At 38.7% G+C, this 25,355-nt stretch overlaps 1 protein-coding gene across 2 annotated transcripts in view; it reads left to right on the top strand.

Annotated features, from left to right (window-relative positions):
* LRP2 (LDL receptor related protein 2) overlaps positions 1-25,355 on the top strand; it is a 213,975-nt gene that overhangs the window by 108,820 nt on the left and 79,800 nt on the right. For both annotated transcript variants that reach the window (XM_021923700.2, XM_031651331.1), the window contains exons 30-38: positions 1,057-1,234; positions 2,801-2,929; positions 7,978-8,144; positions 9,148-9,291; positions 14,019-14,128; positions 18,161-18,338; positions 20,700-20,913; positions 22,383-22,622; positions 24,949-25,137. In XM_021923700.2, coding sequence (XP_021779392.2) covers positions 1,057-1,234; positions 2,801-2,929; positions 7,978-8,144; positions 9,148-9,291; positions 14,019-14,128; positions 18,161-18,338; positions 20,700-20,913; positions 22,383-22,622; positions 24,949-25,137 — 1,549 coding nt within the window. The remainder of the gene's footprint in view (positions 1-1,056; positions 1,235-2,800; positions 2,930-7,977; positions 8,145-9,147; positions 9,292-14,018; positions 14,129-18,160; positions 18,339-20,699; positions 20,914-22,382; positions 22,623-24,948; positions 25,138-25,355) is intronic.

The raw sequence follows: 25,355 nt of genomic DNA, 5'->3' as shown, positions 1-25,355 counted from the left end.
TACTGGGTATATACTCAAAAGATTATAAATCATTCTACTGTAAAGACACATGCACACATATGTTTATTGCAGCACTATTTACAATAGCAAAGACTTGGAACTAACCCAAATGCCCATTAATGATAGACATATACATCATGGAATACTATGCAGCCATAAAAAAGAATGAGTCCATGTCCTTTGTAGGGATATGGATGAAGCTGGAAGCCGTCATTTTCAGCAAACGAACACAAGAACAGAAAACCAAATACCGCATGTTCTCACTTATAAGTGAGAGTTGAACAATGGGAAAACATGGACACAGGGAGGGGAACATACACACTGGGGCCTGTCGGTGGGTGGGGGGCAAGGGGAGGGAGAGCATTAGAACAAATACCTAATGCATGTGAGTGTTAAAACCTAGATGATGGGTTGATAGGTGCAGCAAACCACCATGGCATGCGTATACCTATGTAACAAACCTGCACGTTCTGCACATGTATCCCAGAACCTAAAGTAAAATTTAAAAAAATAAATAAAAAATAATTTTAAAAAAAGAAAAAATTGCCATTGTATGGTTGCTGTGACTTGAAGGAAAGATGCAGCTAAACTGTAACAGATCGATGTGAATCAGTGAGTGGCAGCACAAGACAGTGGAAATAGCAGGCACAAGGGTGCTGATGATGGAGTGAAGTCTGGGGTATGGGAGTGGGAGATGAGGAGTCTCTAAGCTCTCTAGTTCCATCTAACTTCTAACTAGTAGGTGATCCTGATAAGTCATCTTGCTTTTTGTGCTTCAGTTTTGTTTTCATTTGTAAAATAGATGCCCACTGTAATTACCAAGGCAAACATAAAGAATAAATGACATGTGTATGTGAAAGGATCTTGAATGGTTTAGTGGGATATAGGATGAATTGTGTATTTTTTGCCACTCTTTTGTACCATGACTTCCTTGTGTTTTTATTTAATAATGACATGCTAAAGGAAAGCATCTGCTTGAGCACATATCCTCTTTGACTCAGTGCACCTTGGCTTTGATTTTTGGATGAGGTCTCACTGTTCTTTTCTGCCTCACAGATTATACGGCATCCCTATGCTCTAACTCTCTTTGAAGACTCTGTGTACTGGACTGACCGTGCTACTCGTCGGGTTATGCGAGCCAACAAGTGGCATGGAGGGAATCAGTCAGTTGTAATGTATAATATTCAATGGCCCCTTGGGATTGTTGCAGTTCATCCTTCGAAACAACCAAATTGTGAGTGGTACAGAGAAACCTCCTGCCTGGGAGTAGCTTGGAAAACACTGACGCTGGGAATGCTAAATGCACACTGTTACAGACCCATTTGTTTGGGCAATACATTTTCATTTTCTCTTTACAAACCACCCCACTCTATACTTTCCCCAGTCCTGACATTGCCATTACTTTTATTTACCATGGAAAATTCAAACCTTGGATATAACAGCAGCACATCTGAATTATATCATTTCAGCATTTGGTTACTACCTCTGTGACCCTCACATGAGTCTCCGTTTCCTCAGCTGACCAATGGAGTACAGAACAGATAGTGCCTTTGATCCTCTTACCGCTACCACTCTGTGATTAAAAGCAGCTTACTTTTAGGACTAGTTTATTATGGCAGCACTGCCTTCTAGGTGCTCTGCTGTAGCCAGCACGAGCCGTCCTAAAGTGCATGGTATGGGTGGCTAGGTGAAAGATTTGGCATCCGTACTGTTCTTTCTGGTGGGAGAGGGAAATAAGTCACTTGATCTTCACTTAACCCTCTCTTCTCAAAACTCTGCCGTTGTTTCTCACACACTTCAGCATGTGGTCGCTGCTATTTCCCTGTTCTCTTCTCCCACTCGCTGTTGCCGCATTGGATTTCATTACGGTCTAAAAGCACAGCAGGCGACTCCTGCCTCTCAGCTTCTGTGCTAGCTCTTCCCTCTGCCTGGAACATCTCTCTTCCAGATCTCTGCATGAGTTGCTTAGCGTGTCATTTAGGATTCTACCCAAATGTCACTTTCTCAGGGAGGCCCTCATTGACCATGCTACCTAAAATAGCCACCCCCTCATAATTCTTTTGCTCTTTACCCTCATGTTCTGAAATCTCTCTTGCTGTCTCTCTCAGTTTAGTTCTGTTCCTTTTTGCTCGAATATATACTCCACTTTTATAGCGTCCCCAGTGCTTAGAATGGTGTTTGGTATACAGTGAGTACCTACCATTTTTCTGGTGAGTGATGGATTAATAATCTATTAATAGCATGATATGTGTAATAAGAATATACAGGACTATGGAACATCCTGTGTGGGGGGGCCACACAGAATCCTGATTTTCAAGGTGCAGAGACACACAGAGATATCATCAGTAGAAAAATAAAAGATTATTATCTAACCAAATCTGGAAAACTCTAGGTAAACTACAAGGTCACACATCAAACACACAACTTTTATTTTAATGCAAAAAGATCTCTTTTAGGTGAGGCAAGGAGACAGATTACTTGGCATCATATTTCTATTACAAGTTCCAGATTATTCAGTGGCTGTTTGTTCATAATCTAGTTATAGACTGGATTGATCTGTAACCTTGAGTCATTCTTCTCTCTCATGGCCGTTATGAATTCTAAGTTGAAAGCCTAATGCTAGGGAAGTTGAAAGTGTAAGTAGTTCAGTGAAAACAAAACAAAAGAAAACAACAGAGGTAACGACGTACTTAAGCCCCTCAGTACTGGGGCCTCTGGGAGGACGCTAAGAGCATGACTCTGTTTTGATTTTAATGTGGTGGTTTTCCACTCACTGGTGCTTTCTTTCTTTCTCATACAGCTGTGAATCCATGTGCCTTTTCCCGCTGCAGCCATCTGTGCCTGCTTTCCTCACAGGGGCCCCATTTTTACTCCTGTGTTTGTCCTTCAGGATGGAGTCTGTCTCCTGATCTCCTGAATTGCTTGAGAGGTATAGTATGTGCCTTATGTGTACTCTGAAGACGGATCTGGTCATAGTTTGTGCCAAGCAGTGGAAACTCTAAACCCAATTGCGACTGAACGTGTGCTGTGTCCTTTGATTCCTCAGGTGTCTGCAGAATGATGTGTGTTGTATGGGGTGATGTCACTGAGTGCCTTGGTTGTAATATAGTTTCTGTATATGGAACTAATGTTATCTGTGCATGTGATTGAACAATCTGTAACCTCACATTTTCTCTCACCTGGGTACAGTTAGACTTCTCTGACAAGACATGGTAATGGGAAGTTCCAAATTCTGCACCTAAGAAGTAAACATTCTTAATGTTTGTGTACAGCTTCATTTTTCATGTCCATTGTCTCTTTCTCACTCTTTTTTTTTTTTTTTTTTTCAGATAGGGTCTTGCTCTGATGCCCAGGCTGTAGTGCAATAGTGTAATCATAGCTCACTGTAGCCTCCACTTTCCAGGCCCATGTGATTCTCCCACCTCAGCCTCCTGAGTAGATAAGACTAGAGGCACATACCACCACACCTGGCTAATTTTTGTATTTTTTGTAGAGATGGGGTTTTGCCATGTTGCCCAGGCTGGTCTCCAAGTTCTGCCCTCAGGCCATCCACCTGCCTTAGCCTCCCAATATGCTGGGATTACAGACCTGAACCACTGCACCTGGTTCCATTGTCTCATTTTCATTCTTATAACCAATAGTTGATGAGTGTTCTAGCCTGGGTCTTCTGACTCCAGTTTCAGTACTGTTACTATTACCATCTGATACTTTAAGAAGGAGAATTGTGTCTGTATGAGATATTACAAGTGACTATTTGAGCAATTTAATCTTTATCTCATCCTAGAGATATTTTATTGGGTCGATTGAAGAGTATGTGGAGGATTATACCAAGTACTTAAGGGAGTAAGAAAAGAAGGAAAAGTTGCAGCTGGTTCACAAAAGAGATTTCTTCTGGAGTGTGTACTTGTATATAATACACTTAAAAATATAATTTATTATTGCTTAAAAATCTAAGAAGTTACTCTAAACCCAAGTTCCCTTTCATTTCTCAGTGAAGTGAGTGAATATATTTTGATACTGATGAAAATTGTTGTAGACAAGTTCAACTTAAATGTTTAATTATCACATATTCCTAAATTAAGAGATAATAGAGTCGTAATCTAGAAGGGAATCTAGTCCTAATCTAGAATGGAAAATATATACTAAATTCAGGAAACTTTTAGTGTTTAGATATTATGCAGATGTAGGCTTACTGAAAAGCAAATTCCATCAGCATGTAATATTGTGCAATGATACTTTCATGATGAAAGATTTTAATTATTGGTAATTCTCACAGAGGGACTGGCATTTGCCATTTTTCCTCAGAGACTCATTATGTACCTAATCCTGGTTGACATTGTTTAATTTAGTGTGTCCCTAGAGTCTTTCAGGAGAAGATTAAACTGGGCTGTAGACATTTCAGATACAAAGCATTCTTTCAGCACAAAAAGATTGTTGAACTGCACATTGGGGGTTGGTGTAATCAATATTACTCTCTGATGATGATTGATAAGTGTTAATTTTAAATAGCGCCTTTTGTTGTTTCACAAATAATTCCACTAGTGGTTCTCTCATGGATTGACTTTACTGAAGAGGAACTTTTTCTTAGGATTTCCCTGCTGGTTTCAGAGCACTAGCTGAGTAACTGATTGCCAATATATGTTAACCGAAAAAAGGTTTCCACATCTTTTTTCCCAACAAGAAGTTTAGAAAACTTGTTAACATTTATAGGTGGAAACATTTTACTTGATTTGACTGTTGAATAGCTTTTAAACTGGTGTTTACTAAGTGGCTGGAATATATGTGGAAGTGCTTCTGTGATACTGTTAAGTAAAATAAGCAGATATCGCACAATATTGGCCCTGTAAAAACATGCATTAAAAAAGTCTGGAAGCAAAAACACACAAGTGCCAATAGTGGTTATAGTTGGATAGGGCAATTATGAGATGGTTCTGTTTATTTCTAATTTTATGTTCTAGTGAGTGCTTTCTCTGTATGAGACTTTTTAAATTCTTTAGAAAATAGATTCCTCACAATGCCAAAACCAAATAAACAAACAAAACTCAAGCCAAACATCACCTCAGCACCCCTAAAATTACTCCAAATACAAATAGACTTCGGACTCAGTCTCGGGCACAAGGCACTTGCTTCAGTAATTTTGTGCAAGATAAGAGAACACTCCTTGTCCTTGCTCCAGCGAAGGCTGCAGTGCTGATCAGCTTGTGCAGGGTATGACTTAAGGAGGACCTAGGTTTGGGGATCATATATATTGTCATTCAATTACAACATTGATTTCCCATTCCTGACTATAATGTCTTCATGACTCTGCTGACACCAACATTAATGGGATTATGACATGGAAAATAGAAATGAAGAGATGATCTTTAATTTCAAAAAACAGAGACACACTGACCTACTTAATTGTCACCACCTCCTGAACTCCTTTCCATGCAACCCTAGATGCCTCTGTGCCTACCCCTTCGTGCCATTGTCATAATGAATTGTAAGGGCTCGTATACTTGGTCTTGCCCTCTAGATGCTATGTTCCTTGACGATAAAGCCTCTACCTGTAGATGTATACTTATTGCCTGTGGCACTTCATGGTACATGGTGGCACTCAGTAAATATTGAGTGAATGACAAACTCTCCAATATCCATTTTTGTTCCTTCCCCAGTCCTCTATTTTTACCCATTTGCTCCTTAGATATGTGTGCAGTGTGTGAAATCAATTCTTTTTGCTTTCCCATATAGCACTTTTCAGGCACCTCCCTGTGCTACCTGTTGTCTTACTGCCACTTCCTTTCTATTACTCCCCTGGCATCATCCCCCACCATGACGCTTACAGTTTCAGGAGATCATGCTCTCTGGTCCATTGCCTGCAAATGTTCATCGGTGGTAAATGTTCTCAGTACACCAGCAGTTATCAGATAAAGGGCTTGAGACATGATCCCCAGGAAGGAGTAGAAGCAGATGGTGCTTAAGGGAAGAGTGCCATGGAGGAGTCAAGAAGGCCCATGTATGATGGATGAGATAAGCAAAGTTTTTAGGCCCTAAACAATGCTTTGGTTGAGAATTACTCCAATTAAGCAAAGGGAGATGAGCCATTCAAAAGGGCAGAATCAGGTTTTGAGTGAGTAAGAATTTAAAGTCCCCCATAAAACTGGGACAGAAGTATTATTTCTATTGAGCCAATGAACATTAATAACATATAATCAATACATACTTAAATATCATCCCAAGATAATTTCTTGGTACAGCTGAAACTCATAATCTAGCTTTTTTTTTTTAATTGCAGTTAAACCAAATGAAATGAGTGGTAATTTGATACTCAATAAATAGTACCTGGCCTGCGATATTTGCAGTGTAGTGATGAAAAACGTAGATTCTGGAGTCCAGGAGGCCTGGTTGTGTGACCTTGTTTAAATTGCTTGATTTCCTTGTGTCTTATTTGCAAACTGAGGGAGGACCTGTCTGACAAACAAACTTAGGAAACTTGAGGGAGATAAATTAAGGGAAATATTTACCTGATGCATGCAGTATGGCGCACATTCTCAATCAATGAGAGGCGATTTTTATTGCAATTGCAGTTGTTCAGAAGAGAGGCAATGTGGAGCAGCTGAGAGAGGAAGGGCTTGGAAGTGAATGGGCCAGGGTCCATCTCCTATTACTGTTTCCTGCAGAAGTCACTGAGCGCCTGCAAATCTCATTTGCTCCAGCTGAAAACAACTTTGCAGGCTTGTTGTGGAAGACTATACATTGCAGTACTTGAAAAATGTAAAGCATTACTAGATGCAAAATTTACATTAGACTAAATTTAAATTTGTCCTAAGTTAATAAAAACCGGCTTATTTCTCAGTAATAGAAATGATAGGAACAAGGAAAAGCTAATGAGATATGAAAATAAGTGAAGAAAAAATGACCAAGTCATCCTGCTGAAGATGGAAAGTTTCCCAGATTATAAAAATAATGAAAACGTCATGTTTAGCTTATGAAAGTTATGTAATGATTGATTATTTTATACTTTGTCTTAATATGTGATGTATCTTATACATATATCTTAACACAAAACTTAGATTCAGAAGTTTTCCTTTTCTCAGAGAGGAATTTTAAAACCCTACTCTTGATGGGGATCAGGATAAAGATTAAATTGTTTCTGAAAAAGGAACTTTTATTATCTGGTAAGGTGGCTAAGTGAACTGATAATTTCAGATATTATGGGAATGTTTAAATTACAATGTGTAGACAGTTTTGAGAACTTTGGAAGATACTATTTACATATTCACTTCTACATTAATGTAGTCATGTGGTCATCCATTTAGTTAGCAAACATTTATTGGGCAAATATTTTATGCCAGGCTCTGAGTACCAGGCCCTGGGACACAATAATAAGCAAATCAGACACAGTCATTGACCTTTGGGAGTTAAAATCTTATGGGGAAGAGAGACACTACTCAAGTAACAATTGATGGGATTATACATTGGATTGATTTATTAAGGTCTCAATAAATACTAGGCAACACTTTGTAGTGTTGTTTTATTTTCTGAACATTCTTAAAACTAGTAAGCTGCCTTTCACAAGAATAGTCTAAATGATTTTTTTCACTTTTTTTTTTTTCAAAACTCAACTCTCCTTTCCCTGAGATCAGTATTAGTGAGGTTTGTCTGTGTGTAGAAGTGGAAGAACCTCCTGTCTGTGAGGTTTAGCAAACATGGGTGGTTTATCAGTGTAAGGACTCAGTGAAGAGTAAGATAAATACCAACCTGCCTTGAAAAAGTCTAAACAGTGTTGCATGTGGGGTTGGAGGTCTTGTGGTCCAGCAGCCCACTGAAACCCTGTAAAAGGCCCATGCTTGTCTGATGAAGTACATTGTATTTATTGCTGCAATGCTGCAATGTCATTTTAGCCCATATGATGGTAACAGGCTACTGCCTTCCATTGCTGTAAATGTCTGGGAATAGTGGGATATGATTTTGACTGATATTCTTCTATTTTCACAGATGATCAACCTTTCTTAATAACTGTAAGGCAACATATAATTTTTGGAATCTCCCTTAATCCTGATGTGAAGAGCAATGATGCTATGGTCCCCATAGCAGGGATACAGAATGGTTTAGATGTTGAATTTGATGACGCTGAGCAATACATCTATTGGGTTGAAAATCCAGTAAGTTTTGAATAACATTCAAAGTATATAATTTATTCTTGAAGAGCCTGCCCGCACTAATTTTTTTTAATATGCAAACTTTTGTTGAAAGGGAAACGATGTGGAAATAAATTTATCCCTAAGTTTTTTGATTCAATGAGGGGTATAAATGTGAGCTTGGTCTGGAGCAAAAATCATAAAACTCTTTAGCTTTAGAAAGAGAAACAAATTTAAGCTATTGTGTATTATTTACTTATTCACCAAGTATTTTCTAGAAGTGCTTATGATTTGCCCTGCACTGAATTACCTGCTTCTGACCACAGTATACATGCCAAGAAGCAGCAGTCACAATGCTTGCTGGAATTATGCATTGGATTGATTTATTAAGGTCTCAACAAATACTAGGCAACTCCCTAGAGGAGTCTTAAGCTAGTAGAAAATATTCGACGAATATAAAAACGATCAAAACTCAAGACAAAAGTAGTAGTTCCCTAAGGGAATTTAGTGAAAGCATTTGATGTGGTTCTGGGGCCTTCCTTTAGAATATTTGCCTCTAGGGTAAGAATGAACACTTTTCCAGTTCTCTTCCTCATAGGACATTTTCTTCAACCTTCAGGGAAAAAACCTGTAAGAATAGGGAAAGGGCAAGGAGACTATAAAGGAGGTAGAGAAGAAAGATCTTTGCGTTTCGTGTTTGTCACCCATATACAAAATATACTCCTAGCCTTCTGATCCACATCTGTGACTTGGGTTTTTCTTATGACTCATATGCTTGTGGTAGTTAAGAACTATCTCTGTAGCCAGTACTGGAGATAGCTTGAATGGTAAGCCTTGTGTATTCCAGTGACACACTGAAAAATCGTTTGAAGCCTACCCAATGGTGCTGAACCTTTGTTTGCCTTTCCTCTGAGTGTAAGGAGTGTTCAAGAAATACAGCAGCTGGCTGTAGCCACGGTGAAGAAAGGGTTCTTATGTAGGAGCCATGGCCTTGGAACTGCTCACCTCCACTTGTCTTTCTTTCCAGGGTGAAATTCACAGAGTGAAGACAGATGGCACCAACAGGACAGTGTTTGCTTCTGTATCTATGGTGGGGCCTTCTATGAACCTGGCCTTAGATTGGGTTTCAAGAAATCTTTATTCTACCAATCCTAGAACTCAGTCAATTGAGGTAATGATTCCATAATACTATTTACACAAACATTGGATTTAAACTGATGTAAACTCTAGTATCAGGAGTAGATCTCATGTGGATTTTGGAATCATTTTTAAGCAAGAAAAAGGGAAAAGATACTAGTGTTAACTATCAAAGTCTCTGAAGTGAAAGAGGAAAACCACCTTAAAAAATTCTTTTTTTTTTTTTTTTTAGACGAAGTCTCACTCTGTCACCCAGGCTGGAGTACAGTGGCACGATCTTGGCTCACTGCAACTTCCAGCTCCTGGGTTCAAGCAATTCTCCTGTCTCAGCCACCTGAGTAGCTGGGATTACAGGTGTGTGCCGCCATGCCTGGCTAATTTTTTGTATTTTTAGTAGAGATGGGGTTTCACCATGTTGGCCAGGCTGGTCTTGAACACCTGACCTCAAGTGATCCGCCCACCTCAACCTCCCAAAGTGCTGGGATTATAGGCATGAGCCACGGTGCCTGGCTGGCAAAAATAAATTATTTGAACTTTCTATTGCTTTATTTTGTTTCCTCCTAATTATCAATACTACCTTGCTGCTATAAAAGTATTTTAGGTAATTTAAAAAATAATATATAAGAAGATCAATAAAAGTTACATAGGGAATTCAACATAAAGGGAAGATTATGGTAAGCAGGGAATTTTTACTGTGTTTCCTCATCTAATCTTCAATGCTATTTCAGTTCTCAACCAAATTTATAGTTTGCCTCTGTTCTTAGGTGGAAATCTTTCTATGGCTCCAGTACAGTTTTTCTAACAGCAAAACAGAAAGTAGAAACTCGATTCTAATTCCTCTGATACTCTCTTCTTCAAGATAAATGTTCTTTTTACTCTAATTCCCAGAAGAAATTCTAGATGAGGCACAGGTATGAAATCACATGAAGGAAGTCAGAGGTAACTTGACTAGTGTTGGTTTGCTCCACTCTGAGAGAAGGATAAAACATGGAAGGGATTATTAATTCATAATAATTTTGAAAGTGAAACTTCTCAAAGCAAGGAGAAGGTTTTGGTGGGCGATAGTTAGCAGAGCCCTGACAATCCACTGCTTTAGGTGGGCACCAGCTGGCAAGCTGGTTTTTCTTTGGAGCATTCAGAAAGACACTGAAGATGAGGAAGGCACACAGTAGCCTGGTGGCTAATTTAGAGCACCTATCTACACTAAAAAGCACTCTCTGTAGACTAAGAACACAGCCTATGTAGAGTTTGGTACTATCTGAGGTTTCACGCATCCATTGGTGATCTTGGAATGTATCCCCCATGGATGAGTGTGGACGACTGTTTTTATTTCTGCCAAATGAAGAAATAGGGAAAAGGTGTCCCAGGCAGAGAAAAGAGCTCTCGCTGGAACAGTGCTTGAGTTTACAAAGATCTTCCACTAGCATCTAATTTAATCCTCTCAACATTCCTGAGGGCAGGCAAGTGTGGTAGCCATTCGTGATGAGAGGGAAATTAGCAGTACGCACAAATATCTCAAACCGGGTAGAATCACCAGGTGTTAACGTGAAGGGCCCCTTGGAGACTCCTCTGTTCAAGCTCTATTTTTTTTTTTCTTTTTTTTACATAGGAAACCAAGGCCCACAGAAGCTAAGAGATTGTCTTAAATGGTCAGCTTCACTGCTCTAATTCCCAGGCAGTATTCTCTCTTTGCACTTTTATAAACTACAACTCTGGCAATCCAGGCTGGTTTAACCCTCTTTGACAGTGGCAGAAAATACTTTTCATGATTTCAACTAAAACTCTCATCCTCCCATTAAACATAGGCAACATTTACTGCCTAAGACACTTACTACGAAACTCACATCTCTCTAGAGTCCACCCAGTGCAAAGCTGTCTTAATTCCAAACGGCAATTAATATGCTTTTATTTTATCTCTTGGTCTCTTGATTAGTAAATGGGGTTCTTTTCTTTTAAACTGGTAGTTTTCCAAAAGCAGGGAACATGTCTTTCCCATTAGTGTTAGGTACAATTGCAATAGCAGCCAGTTGGAGAAGAACTGAGCATGCATGTGTGTGTGGATTGGTAAGGCCACTTTAACCACATGAACCAAGAGTTTCTTATTATGCCCGGATGCAGTGAGGTACAGAGGAAAGATACTCTGATTTGGAGTCCAAAGACCTGGCTTTGAATCTGGGTTGCTTGCTTATTTTATTCATTCATTTAATGAGCACTAGGAAATGCTTTCTATGGATCAGCTGGTCCTGGATATTCCAAGATGAATAAAATATTTTTTTCCCTCTCTTTAAGTAGCTGACATATCTGTGAGATAGATACATAAACAAATACCTGTGCTTCAGTGTCGTAAGTGTGATAAGGCCAGTGAATATAAAGTGCTAGTGATTGGAGGCAGAGGTATAAGTGAGGGGAGAGAGCGTGCAGACTTCCCGTTCGTGGTTACTTGTGAGCTGAGTCTTAAAAGATGACTAATACATCCTTCCTCATCCGAGGGTTTCACTTTCTGAGGTTTCAGTTACCTGCAGTGGCCTGAGAATAGGTGAGTACAGCACAATAAGATATTTAAAAGGCAAGAGAGCGAGAGACCACATTCACATAATTGTTATTACAGTATATTGTTATAATTGTTCTATTTTCGGATTATTGTTAATCTCTTACCATGTCTAATTTATAAATTAAACTTTATCGTAGGTGTGTGTGTGCAGGAAAAAACATAGTAGACTTCAGTACTATGTGAGGTTTCAGGCATCCACTGGTGATCTTGGAATGTGTTCCTCAGGGATGAGGGGGGACGACTGTTTTTATTTCTGCCAAATGAAGACATAGGGAAAAGGTGTCCCAGGCAGAGAAAAACAGTTGAATAAAGACCCTGAAACATGGAAATGCATTTTATGACTGGGGACAGCACTGCATTTTCTCTACTCATGAGCTATTTGACTATTTGACCTTGGACAAATTAACTTCTCTGAGCCTCTGTTTTCTCATCTGTACAGTGGAATTTATGGCTGAATAAGTAAAAGTACTTCATAACACGGAGGTATTCTGTAAATACAGAGTGCTGTTTCCCTCAAATGATCGATATTTTTAGAAGATCCATAAAAGACCTATGAGAATAATGACCCAAGGGCAAATTGCCCTTTTAATGGTTTTACTGGTGTTTCCCCTTGGGTCATTTAAATTGTAAGTAATTCTTCCGGGTGATTGTTGGATTAATTAAGAAAATAGGAATCGTATTCACTTTCTGTTTACCTGTATAATATGCCTTCCTGCCTAAGAGTAGTTCGCGTTTAACTCCAACTTGAAAATAAGAGAACCATTGAAGAAACTATTATCCACTAGGGGTAGCTGTGCGCCCATCCACTAAAAGAAATTTTATAGCTGAATTGTGAAGCCTACAGAGTGGCCATGTGAGAGAGAGCTCTGCATATTCCAGAAAACAAGAAAAGGAACTTTGAACTAAAGAGATCCTTAGTCGTAGGAAAAGGAGAGAAATTGTAGCAGAAAGAGGCAAACTGAGAAAAGAAAAGTTACCTTAGTCCAAGCAGGAGTGAAAGATACCAGACAATAGAGAGAAAAAATTTAGGGAAAAGAATGAGGGAGAGAAGAAGAATGTGTGTGTGTGTGTGTGTGTGTATGCGTGTGCACGTGTGCACATGCATGAGAGATGGAGAATCACAGATAATCTATTTGTATTGAAAAGCAATTTTATAGAAAAACCTTAAAGCAAAAATCAACAGGCATTTTCTGATTTCTTACTAGTTGTCTCTTAGACTGTCTTAGGTACGTATTAAAATAGCTTCATTGCAATAAGAAACTTCCTTCTAGTTCAATAAACCATATTTCTATGTGCTGTATCAGGGCCCTGTTAGCACTGCGATTGTAACAGTAATAATCACAAACAGCCTTGGGAAAGCCACTAAACCTCTCTAGGCCTCTTTTTCTTCATCTGTATTGAGAAAAATGATGGGATCTACCTCACAGAATTGTAAGGATCAAATACAATAATGTTTGCTCCAATACCTCATACATAGTATGTGACCAGTAGATGGACCAATTAAACAATATAAGTTTATTGAACACAGTTGTGCTGGGTGCTGCGCTAAGTGCTTTACCTGTATTATCTCTTAGACTGAGGTCTGTGCAGAAGATAATGCTTTCATCCATATTTGACTGATCGATTTCAGAGAGGTGAATTTATTTGCCTCAGGTTGTACAGTCAGGACCTGGCAGGGCAGAGATTTCAGCTCATGTGTTTCAGCTTAGGTTGTTGACTTGGAACAGAATTCACTGTACCTCTGAGTAAATTTGGACTATTTTGATCGACTGTGTTGGCAGTAATTGGCCACCAAGTGCCACGGCCTGGTCATCGGGGTGCAGGAAAGCTGTGGGTTCTCATTTGTCTCTTCCAGAGATTTCTCTTAGCTTTCCTGAAGAATTTTTGCAGTTTCTTCAGGCAGTGGCTCTCTATGTTTTCCCAACTGAGTCTTCCTTTTATCCATAAAAATGTTCCCTCCTGAAATTTTAGGTGAATTGGAAGTAGGAACTTGGGAGGTGATTTTACTTCTCTTACTCTCCTTTTCTATTGAGCTAATTTCCTCATTTCCCTGAAGTGCAATAGAGATGATCTGAAATCTCATGCAAACCCTCTCTCGTTCACCCCTAATTGTGCTTTGGAATTTGTTTTGTATATAAGTTCTCCTTCATCTCAGTTTCCTTTGGTTCCCCTTATGAAACTCAGTTCTAATAAGTTATTTTATGCTATAGGTTTTGACACTCCACGGAGATATCAGATACAGAAAAACACTGATTGCCAATGATGGGACAGCTCTTGGAGTTGGCTTTCCAATTGGCATAACTGTTGATCCTACTCGTGGGTGAGTATTCATAAATGGCACATGTCTTCTATGCAGCATTGTTCTTGTTAATGCCAGGGTCTGACAAAATGGAAGATTTCAAATTTAGGACATCTTCTGATTTCATATGTTAACATTTGAATAATAATGGAGCTCAGTGAGAAAGAGAAATAGCTCTGACCTGTATTTAGTGTGCAGGATACTGTTTATATTTTATTCTGTGGTCTTCAAATCAACAACACTGGATTTAAAATTAATTCCAAACAAGCAAGACTTTTAGGAATTTTAAAATAGCACTATAAGAATTGACAATATATTCTGACTTTGAAAGGACACGGAAAGCTCTAAGGGGATGTGTAACATTTGCAATAGACCTTGAAGGATGAGAAGCCTTCTAGTAGGCGGAGAATGGGTTGCAACCAGGCAGTGGTTCTTGAGGCCAAGGGAGCAATGAAGGCACAGAAGTATGGCGGCACTTAGCATGATTGTGGGGAGAGCTGGAACCAGAGGCTTAGAGTAGGAAGCTGTTGACCACATGGGAGATACAGTAGATAAGGTCATTTGGGGACAAATCATGGAGGGCCTTTAATATCATGCTAAGGAATTGAACTTTATTCTTTTGAGTAATAAGGAGCAAGTAGGGATTTTTTTTAAAATTTCAACCTTTATTTTAGATATAGGGGTCACATGTGCAGGTTTGTTACATGGGTATATTGTACCCAGATAGTGAGCATAGTACCCAATAGTTAGTTTTTCAACCCATGCTCTGTTCTCTTCCTCCCCTCTCTGATAGTCCACAGTGTCTATTTTTCCCATGTTTATGTCCATGTGTGCTCAATGTTTAGCTCCCACTTACAAGTGAGAACATGTAGTATTTGGTTTTCTCTTCCCAGGAAGGAATTCTGAGGAAGGGAGTGATAGAACCAAATTTGTGTTTTAGAAAAATTGGTCAGGATTGATGTGGAGAGAGGCCAGGGCCAGGGAGACCAGTTAGGAGAAAATGGACTTAATGGATGTCAGCTGGAGTCCTCTGGTCTGTTTGATTGGCTATTTCATTCTGTTGATCTACTATACCATATTATAAACCAGAATAACGAATTGTAAAATATAAGCATTGATTTTTTAAAAAAGAGATTGTCACATCATTCCAAGTGGATTTTGGCTTAATGTTTGAAAGTCATCAGATTCTTAGGCCTAGGAGAGCACTGAAGAAGTAATTTCTATTAGCTGTTTCAGACAAGGATGACATGGAAACCAAATCCAATTCTTAAACGGCACAAGAAGCAAACATTCTATTCTGTGCCTGCTGGCTTGTACTAGTTTTCAGTTATTCTTTCTAGAAGAAGGATCATCTTAGGTTTTAAATTCTACTTTTGAAACTCAGGTTCACTTATTATTTATTTTTCATTTATGAGACATTTCTGCATTGTGCACCTTTTTGGGTGGTGTATTAGTTAAGATAGGCTAACTGTTGGAGCAAATAAACTCGAAAATATGTAATAGCTCAAAGAAAATAGAAATTTATTTGTATTTTATATGGGCAGTGGGGTTTGGGCAGAAGATGGGAGGAAGCTCTACTCTACATAGTCATTCCAGGACCCAGGCTGATGGATGCTCTACCATCTTCGGTAGGAGGCTTCCTAGGTCATTCTAAGTATCAGCATCTTTTGAGCAGTAAAGGAAAGAACATTCAGAAATTTGCTGGGAGGTTTTTATGAGCCAGGCCTACAAGTAGTGCACACCACTTCTGCTCACACCCCTTAAGTTACAATTGGGTCACGTGACCACAGCTAACTGCACAGAAGGACATGCAGTCCACCTATTTACCTAGAGAGAAGAGGAAGACATTAATTTTGGCAAGTGGAAGCAGTCTCTTTCATGGGGCCATGTTGGGGAGTTTCGAGGGTGGATACAAGGATTAAAGACCTAATTTGCAACCTTTGCAACCTTAAGGATTTATGGCTTAGTAAGGAGGGTAAGGCCCGTGTATAAAGAACAATAACCCAGGTTCATATATGATTAAGAGCCATAAGAGAGGCTAAAAATATTGGGATGATAGTGCTATAAAGAGGCGACCTTTCAGCTTGGTGGAAGAGATATCATTTGGACTGGATCTTAAAGCATAGCTAGAATTTCACTAGGCAGAGCTAGCTTTTAAGATATATCATGTGATATGAAGGATGGAAGGTCAAGAGCAAAGGGACAGAAAATAGAGTGTTTGTTCAAGTGACTAAGAGCAACCCAGTTGGGTTGGGAGACGATTAGAAGAGCTTAGAATTTTGTCAGAGGACATAGGAGGAGAAAAAAGACAGAGACTTGAGGATCTAATGTCTTGGATTCTCAGTGAAGGGAAAGTCTTGAGAAAGTTGTGGTAAATGTTACTGAACCAGTTTTTGCAGAAAAATATCTTTGTGGATGATCATTAATAAAGAGCTGAGGCGATCACAGAGTCTCTGGTGATATTCGAGAGAGGATGTTCAACAGAGATAGTAGAAGTTAAAAGAATGGAAGGAGGATGAGGAAATGTGGATACTCTTTTAAGAGTTTTGTATTGGAAAGCTAGAGAAAGATAAAGTTGTAGGTCAAAATGTAACAGGAAAATGTCTTTCAGAATAGAGAAACCTGAGCGTATTCTTTAGCAGCAGATGAAAGATCAATGATGAAGAAATAATTGATTGAGAGTGAAAGTTATGGGGAAGGAATTAGAAATTTATGAAGAACAGGAATGACTTGAAAGAGTCAATATGGGGAACATGATATAAAATCTGCTAGGGATGAGAATCCTCGGCTTAGATTAGGAAACTTAAATTTTTAGTGAACTCAGAATTCACGAAAGTTTTGTGCTATGTCCAGGAAATTCTTGGTAACCTGAAATGGGAGAGGAGAAAGAAAAAAAAAAAATGGCAGAAACCCAGGGTTGGAGATTAGCTTAGGCACAGTGGGAGCCCAAAAGAATAAATAAGAATATTATTGAAATGGTTACATATGATGTCCAGGTGTAGAGGGACTGGAGGGTTGGGAGCTCAGGCAGGGTTTAAGGGCAAAAAACAAGTTTAATAGGAAAAATTAAAGCAAGGAGGAAATGAGTTTTTGGTCAAAGCAGAGCATTTCAGAGTTTGAGAACTTAGAGGCAGAGAAGTTTAGAGTTGAAGATGAAATTCAAGGGATGGGCATATTGATTTGGTGGTGGAAGAGGTAGGTGAATAAAGACTATTTAAATGAAGGGGTTTGAGGACTTTTCAGAAAAGAATGTAAGAGGATTATCTATTGAAGATACAGAAGGAGGTGCAACCAAAAGGAATTAAAAGTTGGGTACAAGTCTAGAAGTTTTTCTTCGGTGGAAATGGAAAGCAGCCCTTCATATACTTTAATACATTTTTCACCTATCATGGGTTTGGCAATGCTGTGTGATTATGGTTCATGTGTACATGATCGCTGTGAAATAGAAAGAAAAAAGAAGTCTTCCTGACCCCATAACAGCATGATGATGAGATTCCACTCTCACAGAAGAGTGTTACTCATTATTTCTCCTATGTTCTGTGTCAGTTTTCAAAAGTCTTTGCATTTTTCATCACAGAAATCAGGTTAGGTAATTAAGTAGCTGGTTCTGTGGTAGATGGTGATTTGGAGAAGAACTGAATGAGGCCTGATAAGTGATCAGGGAGTGTACTTGGCAGCTTTTTATATTAGCTTTGGCCTTCACTATGTACTGAAGATGGAGGGATTATTGATGTAGGCTTCTTCCTTGTCATAAGCTTCCCACACATCTGACCTTGCTAAAGGTTCAGCTGCCAGTGGGAAACGCTAGCCTCTTATTCCAGACACCATTTTAAATGGCCTCTACTCTGATTATAGCTAAGAAATAAATATACTGACATTGGTAGAACACTGGTGAAATACCCCTCCACATTGTATGCAATGAGATATTGATTTTCAGCTTTTACCCATTATATTGTGAGCATCTTGAGGACAAGTAATACACATTGTCATCTATGTCACTGACTCAAATCCACCTTCTGTTTTGTTACATGCTGGTGTTTTTCATGGTTGTAGGAAGCTGTACTGGTCAGACCAGGGAACTGACAGTGGGGTTCCTGCCAAGATTGCCAGTGCTAACATGGATGGCACATCTGTAAAAACTCTCTTCACTGGGAACCTTGAACACCTGGAGTGTGTCACCCTTGACATCGAGGAGCAGAAACTCTACTGGGCAGTCACTGGAAGAGGAGTGGTATGAGCACCCTTTCAGTTTTTGGTCTTTATGCTGAGCTGGCATAGCTGATGCTGAGTGTTCTGAGCTGTCAGGCAGTGGTTCTTGAACAATCTTACTTGGTAACTTGCCCTTTCTCCCAATAACTTCTTTCCCTTGCACATACCTTGCCCCTAGCTGAAGTTCAGTTCTTTAGAGTATGTGCATACTTCCCTGTAGGGTAATGTTTATTAATTTTCCCACCAACGTTTGTTTTTCTTCAGGATAAATTAATTCCATTTGTCATTTTTTATTTGTCCTTTCAGAGCCGTTTCTTTCATGGTTTAGTGATTTCAGTGTTTTTCTTTGAAAGTACTATGGGTTCTCCAATTATACGGAATATATATATACACACCTATATATATAGAGAATATATATATAAAAAATATAGAATATTTATCTATACTATATGGTATATAGAATCTATATAGATGCTATATATGCTATATAGAATATATATCTATTATACTTGTAGAATATAGAATATATATTTATGGAATACAGAATATATATCTATTATATATAGAATATAGAATTTATATACCTGTATAGGATATAGGCATATTCCATGTATCTACCTATGTGTGTGTGTATGTATGTATGTATCTATTTATTTAATGTAGCAAGGTTCTGAGCTCAGCATCCCCTCATAGCTACACATTCTTCTCTAATATTCTAACATGATTAATACACATGTGAAATTTTCTTTAGTGGTAATTTTCAACTCCAAGGTTGGGTTCATTATATTCTACAATAAGAAGCAGAAACTGTAAAGTCTCATTCGCCTCATTGAAATAGTATTTGACCTTCACTGCTGTGCTTATGTAGCTGGGACTAGGCACATAGACGGTGCTCAATAATAATTATTGATGAAGCATTGCTTTGGGTGCTGAATTGAATATATGCTAGTCCCTCCCTTGCTTTTCAACAGTAGTTATTTCAGATCCTTGACATTGATGCTTTTCATAATATTGTGCAGTAGGTTTGGCTTTCAGTTCATTGTTTGTTCAACAAGTACTAACTTCACTCCAAATATGGACCTATAATGATGGTAAGCTTTGGAGATTAAAAAGAAGTGATGATATGTGTGAAAACACTTTGCAGAGTTGGATACATGTGTGCAGTGATGAGGAAGCTCTTGCTACATGGTATGGTTTCTGTACGCACATCTGATAGGACACAGCTTCTGAATCTGCGAGCTTGTTAGTGGTGTGACTCTCCAACCTTTCTCCTAGTGTAGTTCCCTTATTTCTCCTTCACTCTCCTGGTTTAATCATCACCAAATCCTGCAATCCATCCTCAGCCTGTCACTCATGCCCAGATCTTTTCTGCCACCTCCACCATTCTGAGCAACCTCTCTCTGGCCTTGACTAGGCATGGCCTTCAGTGGTGAAACCTGTTTTCGTGTTGGAGACATGTTTTCTTCATAAAGCCACAGTTAGCAAATTGGATCATGGCTCAGCTTGGAGCCTTGCCCTGAGTACTAGCTCCCAACACTTCTGTGAGATTGCTCAGCTAATCTGGCCCTGGTCTCCGCTCCCTCTGCAGCGCTCCTCCAAGCTCATGTTCCTTATGTTCTAAATTCTAGAACTTTGATCAGTTTCTAGGGCATAACAACTCTTGTAACTGCTGGGCTACCTTGTCAGCCGTGGCAGTAAAGCAACACTTTGTGTCTCTCACCAATACCCAGCCCAGATCCTGGCACAGAGCAGGCACTTGAGGCAGGTTTTTGGAGTGAAATTAAACCAACTACATCTATATTTCATTTTTCTTCCAGAAGAAACTGACTACTTATCATTTTCCCTTAGGGACTTTATTCTTGTGGTTCTTTTCCAGTTTACCAAAGCCATTTTGATTAAAGCTTGTTATCTGTTCCAATATAATGGCACTATTTTTGGCCGCGTCCCGTCTTGCTGTCCTCTGTGGTTGTTTGGGGGCATATTTCCAATCTCTATTACATAAATTGTCAGTGAAGCTGTTAAACTCAGGGTGAGTCGGCTCCTGTGCAATGGCTCACACTTAGATGTTTGAGTACATCTTTGACCAGAATATCACATGCAGAGACTAGTGGTTTAGCTCCCTTTTCTTCCCCATGCCACCTGAAAAGGTTGACTGACTCATGTGAGCTCTGTCTTCATTATCAGTGAAATGGGCACAGTGACATTTTCCTGACCTGCTGCTTGGTGTAGTTGTGATCAAATCAGAAAGTAGATGTGAAAAATCTCTGTAAGGGATAGAGGGCTGGATAAATGTGAGACATTATAATTAGGGGAATATTAATGTTTAAATATTCAAAAATTTCACTGTGAATCCATGAAACTAATGAAAATTCCGATCCTTTAGATTGAAAGAGGAAACGTGGATGGAACAGATCGAATGATCCTGGTACACCAGCTTTCCCACCCCTGGGGAATTGCAGTCTATGATTCTTTCCTTTATTATACTGATGAACAGTATGAGGTCATTGAAAGAGTTGACAAGGCCACTGGGGCCAATAAAATAGTCTTGAGAGATAATGTTCCAAATCTGAGGGGTCTTCGAGTTTATCACAGACGCAGTAAGTACTTGTCACTGAAATACATTTGTGGGTGTATAATGCATATTCACACATAACTTACATTTGTAAGCACACACCCACACAGAGTTTCATGTACATACACGTGCATGCAAATTGAAATTACCCAAAATATTTAAAAAATGATAATGAAGTCTTAAGCATGGTTAAGTGCCAAGGGCTAATTTGGCATCTGAAAGGCCAGATTGACTTTAGAGTAAGTTTATTCCGTTTCTCTTTCCATTACTTTCAATTCCTTACTTTGCTTTTGCTTCACAGAGCTCCCTGACATATTATCTGTTTTCTATTTTTGTGTTACTTATTAGAATATAACCTCCATAAGGGCAGGCATTTTGTCTGTCTTGTTTACTGCTCAATACTCGGTGATTAGAATAGTGCCTGGCACATAGAAGGTGCTCAGGGCATATTAGTTGGATGCCTGCTGGAAAAGTGTTAATGGGATGGAATTTTTAGTCTTAAAAGGAATACTTTTGGATGTTGCCTATTTCAACATTTTTTAAAAAGATAATCTAACTTCTGATTTACCCCTTTAAATTAGTGTTATGATACAGGTAGTATTTTTTGATGTATTTTATAGCTTTCGTCTTCAGCCAAAGATGATCAAACAATTTGTTTCCTGTCCTATAACCTAAGTTTGTCACTAGGTATTTTTTTTTAACTGCATGTGAAAGAAACACATGCAATAAAAATTAATTTTTTATTCCTATAAAGAATATTCTTTATTTTTTTATTTTTCCATAGGTTTTTGGGGTACAGGTGGTATTCAGTTACATGCGTAAGTTCTTTGGTGGTGATTTGTGAGATTTTGGAGCATCCATCACATGAGCAGTATACACTGTACCCTATTTGTAGTCTTTTATCCCTCACCCCACTCCCAGCCTTCCCCCAAGTCCCTAAAGTCCATTGTATCATTCTTAGGCCTTTGTGTCCTCATAGCTTAGCTCCCACATACCAGTGAGAACATACGATGTTTGGTTTTCCAATCCTGCGTTACTTCACTTTGAATAATAGTCTCCAGTTTCATCCAGGTCACTGGGAATGCCATTAATTCAAGGATTATTCTTTAAATCTTCTTATTTCATATATTTTAAAAAACAAATAATCACATTATTGATCATGTAACTGAACATATTCTTTTAAGTGCCAGTTCATAGGCAAATTATGAACAGATTTATATACTGACCTCCGTAATCCTCACATGATTTGTAGAAAAAAACAATTGAAGCCCCATTCCCTAACTATTATACAATAGCTGGGTTACTGGTTTCATACCTTTAGGTGTTATTGTATAAGCTCTAGTCTCTCCAATATTGTTTTTAGATTAGCTCAGCTACTATATGTTGGTTATTAATTTTTAGAATAAATTATTTGGTGACCCAATTAAAGAAATTTGTGATGGAGTGGCGAGTAGCTAGGATCAAAAGTTACAAACAGATTTTGTTTTCATTTAGATACTGTGGAATCCTCAAATGGCTGTAGCAACAACATGAATGCCTGTCAGCAGATTTGCCTGCCTGTACCAGGAGGATTGTTTTCCTGCGCCTGTGCCACTGGATTTAAACTCAATCCTGATAATCGGTCCTGCTCTCCATATAACTCTTTCATTGTTGTTTCAATGCTGTCTGCAATCAGGGGCTTTAGCTTGGAATTGTCAGATCATTCAGAAACCATGGTGCCAGTGGCAGGCCAAGGTATGCCAACTCCAATATAAGTAAGATTTGACTTCATCTGGCACCAGGTTGAAATCCCTGGTGCCATGAAAACATTTCTTCATGTCTGAATTCAGTGCATAATGAAGCTTTCCTTTCCCTTCAAATCAACTGGCACAGCCTAAAGTGTTTTTCAAACTTTAATGTGTCTCAGAATCACCTGGAGGGCTCACAGCAACACAGCGCCAGGCCTCGATGCCAGATTTTTCTGATTTTGTGGTCTAGGGTAGGGCCAGAGAATCTGCACTCCTAATAAGCTCCCAGGGCATGCTGATGGTGCTGGCGCATGGATCACACTAAGAACCACAGGCCTAGAGCAATATAGAATGTAGCATGGGTTTGCAAGAAGTACTACAGAGTTAGTGTTCTGAAGAACCGTGCTTTATTTCTGACTATTAATGGAGATTTACGGTAGAAGGTATACTATTATTTAATATAGTAATGAAATAGTCCACAAATATGATTTATTAATATATATTTGGTGAATTGAAGCAAAAGAGTTCACAGTATTAGTCCCTCTTTAGTAATCATATTTTTGCAGCACTTTGTGCTTACATACTCTGAATGTATAAAATGATCACTTGCTTCCTAGATGAACCAAGATTTTTAGGTATACCTTGGCACAGGAGGAATAAGAATTTTCTAACACTGCTAGGAGAATGTCACAGGCTAAAGATAGAAATACAGGGTAGAAAGGAAGGAAAAAAGGATGAAGTGAATGAAGGGCTGGAAGAGATGGTCAGAAAATACAGAAATGAACCAGGGGAAAGGAGTCAGAGAGCTTCCAGTCCCACACATCCTCCTGCCTGATGGTCATGTTCCCGTGGACTCATGACTCATCTTTGTTTTTCCATATCTAAAAAGTTATGGATCTAAGTTATCATCTTGAACAGATATGACAAATTCAATCGTTTTTTCTCCCAGCTTTTCATTAAAAAAAAGTTCAAACACAGAAACGTTGAAAGATTTAGCAAATATCCTATACCCTTTACCAAGATTTAACAGTTGTTAACATTTCATCACATTTGAGCTCTCAATCTGTGTGTGTGTGTACATGCATATGCATTCACATTCATTTTTATGAACCTTTTGAAAATAAATTTTAATATACCATGCCACTTTACCCCTACATATGTTAGCATACAGTTTCAAAGGGCATTATTAAATATTCATAATCATATTTCTCCAGTTGGCCTCACAACATTTTATATATAGCTGTTTTGTTCCATCCAAGATCTAATCAAGATTCATGCATTGCACTGGGAATATCTCATTAGTTTCTTCTAATTTGGAGTAGTTGCCTCTAGCTTTTTGCTATGACATTGATGTTTTAAAGAGGCAGACCTGCTGTCTTTGAGAATCCCACACTGAGGATTTGTCTGAATATTTAGCCTGTCTCTCATTTTTTACCCTGTAGTTCTCATGAAATGGAAGTTAGGTCTAATTGCTTGATTAGATCAAGGTTAAATACATTTAGCAAAAATACTTTATAGGTTATGCTGTGTTAGTTGATACAGAATCTTATCAGGAAGAACATAATGTCAGCTTGTCCTGCTCTTAGTGGCGTTTGAGTTTGATCACTGGTTAAGGTGGTCACTGCTACACTGCTGCTTTTTAAAGGTATATTTTTTTCCTTCTTAATTTGGGTGAAATCTATGCAGTCACACTTGGGCCCTGTGAATGTCTTGGCTCCCAAGCACGTTTTACCCGTTGGTTTTGGCAGCCATTGATGATCCTTGTTTGAAATGATTATTTAATTGAGGATTGCAAAATGGTGATTTTCTTATTCTAGCATTCCCTTTATATTTGTTAGATAATATTCTTCTATAAAGGAAAGCTCTTCGTTTCTCCCCAATTTATCTTTTAAAAAATTTATTATCATCATGGAGTCAAATTTTTATTTTTTAAATTCAGTGTGTTACAATCAATTACTATAATCCTTCTTTTGATGTTCTAGTGGATCCATTTTGGCCAGGGAGCCTCTTCAAGTGAGCACCTGTATACTTCTGTGTACACCTTGTTTCTTGGTACAGTAAGATGTTTCATGCTCACTTTGTACCTTTCCTGCCTAAATCTATAACCAGCATTTCTCCTGGGAGCCAGAGCTCCTTATTGTGGGAAAGAGTATTAGAAACCAAGATGTGGGTTGTAGGCCTGCTCACTGCAACTGGGAAAAAAGGGTTTCATTTTGTAATGGGGAGATGCTCAGAGCAGGGGTTTGGGAATGAGGGTTTGAGAGGAAGCGCAGACATTTAAAAGTTCTACTTGCAGTGACAGCATTGTTTAATGATCATTTCTTAACTTCCAGGACGAAATGCACTGCATGTGGATGTGGATGTGTCCTCTGGCTTTGTTTATTGGTGTGATTTTAGCAGCTCAGTGGCATCTGATAATGCGATCCGTAGAATTAAACCAGATGGATCTTCTTTGATGAACATTGTTACACATGGAATAGGAGAAAATGGAGTCCGGGGTATTGCAGTGGATTGGGTAGCAGGTATATAAGCTGTATGGTGATTTTAATGGATTTGCATCTCTGTCATCTTATTTTATGCTCAAAAGTTTAGCCTAACTCCATGTGCTACAGGTTTGTTTTTCTAGACAATTATTAAGATGATTTAAGATACATTGAATTTAGATTAAGCTATGTGTCTATTTGATAAATGAGATGGTGTTTCAGTTTACAGATTCGTAACAAATAAATCATTATCATTT

Source organism: Papio anubis, chromosome 10 (genome assembly GCF_008728515.1).
Source record: "Papio anubis isolate 15944 chromosome 10, Panubis1.0, whole genome shotgun sequence".
NCBI lineage: Eukaryota > Metazoa > Chordata > Mammalia > Primates > Cercopithecidae > Papio > Papio anubis.
Note: the sequence above shows the minus strand (reverse complement) of the source record. Positions and strands in the feature narration are given on the sequence as shown.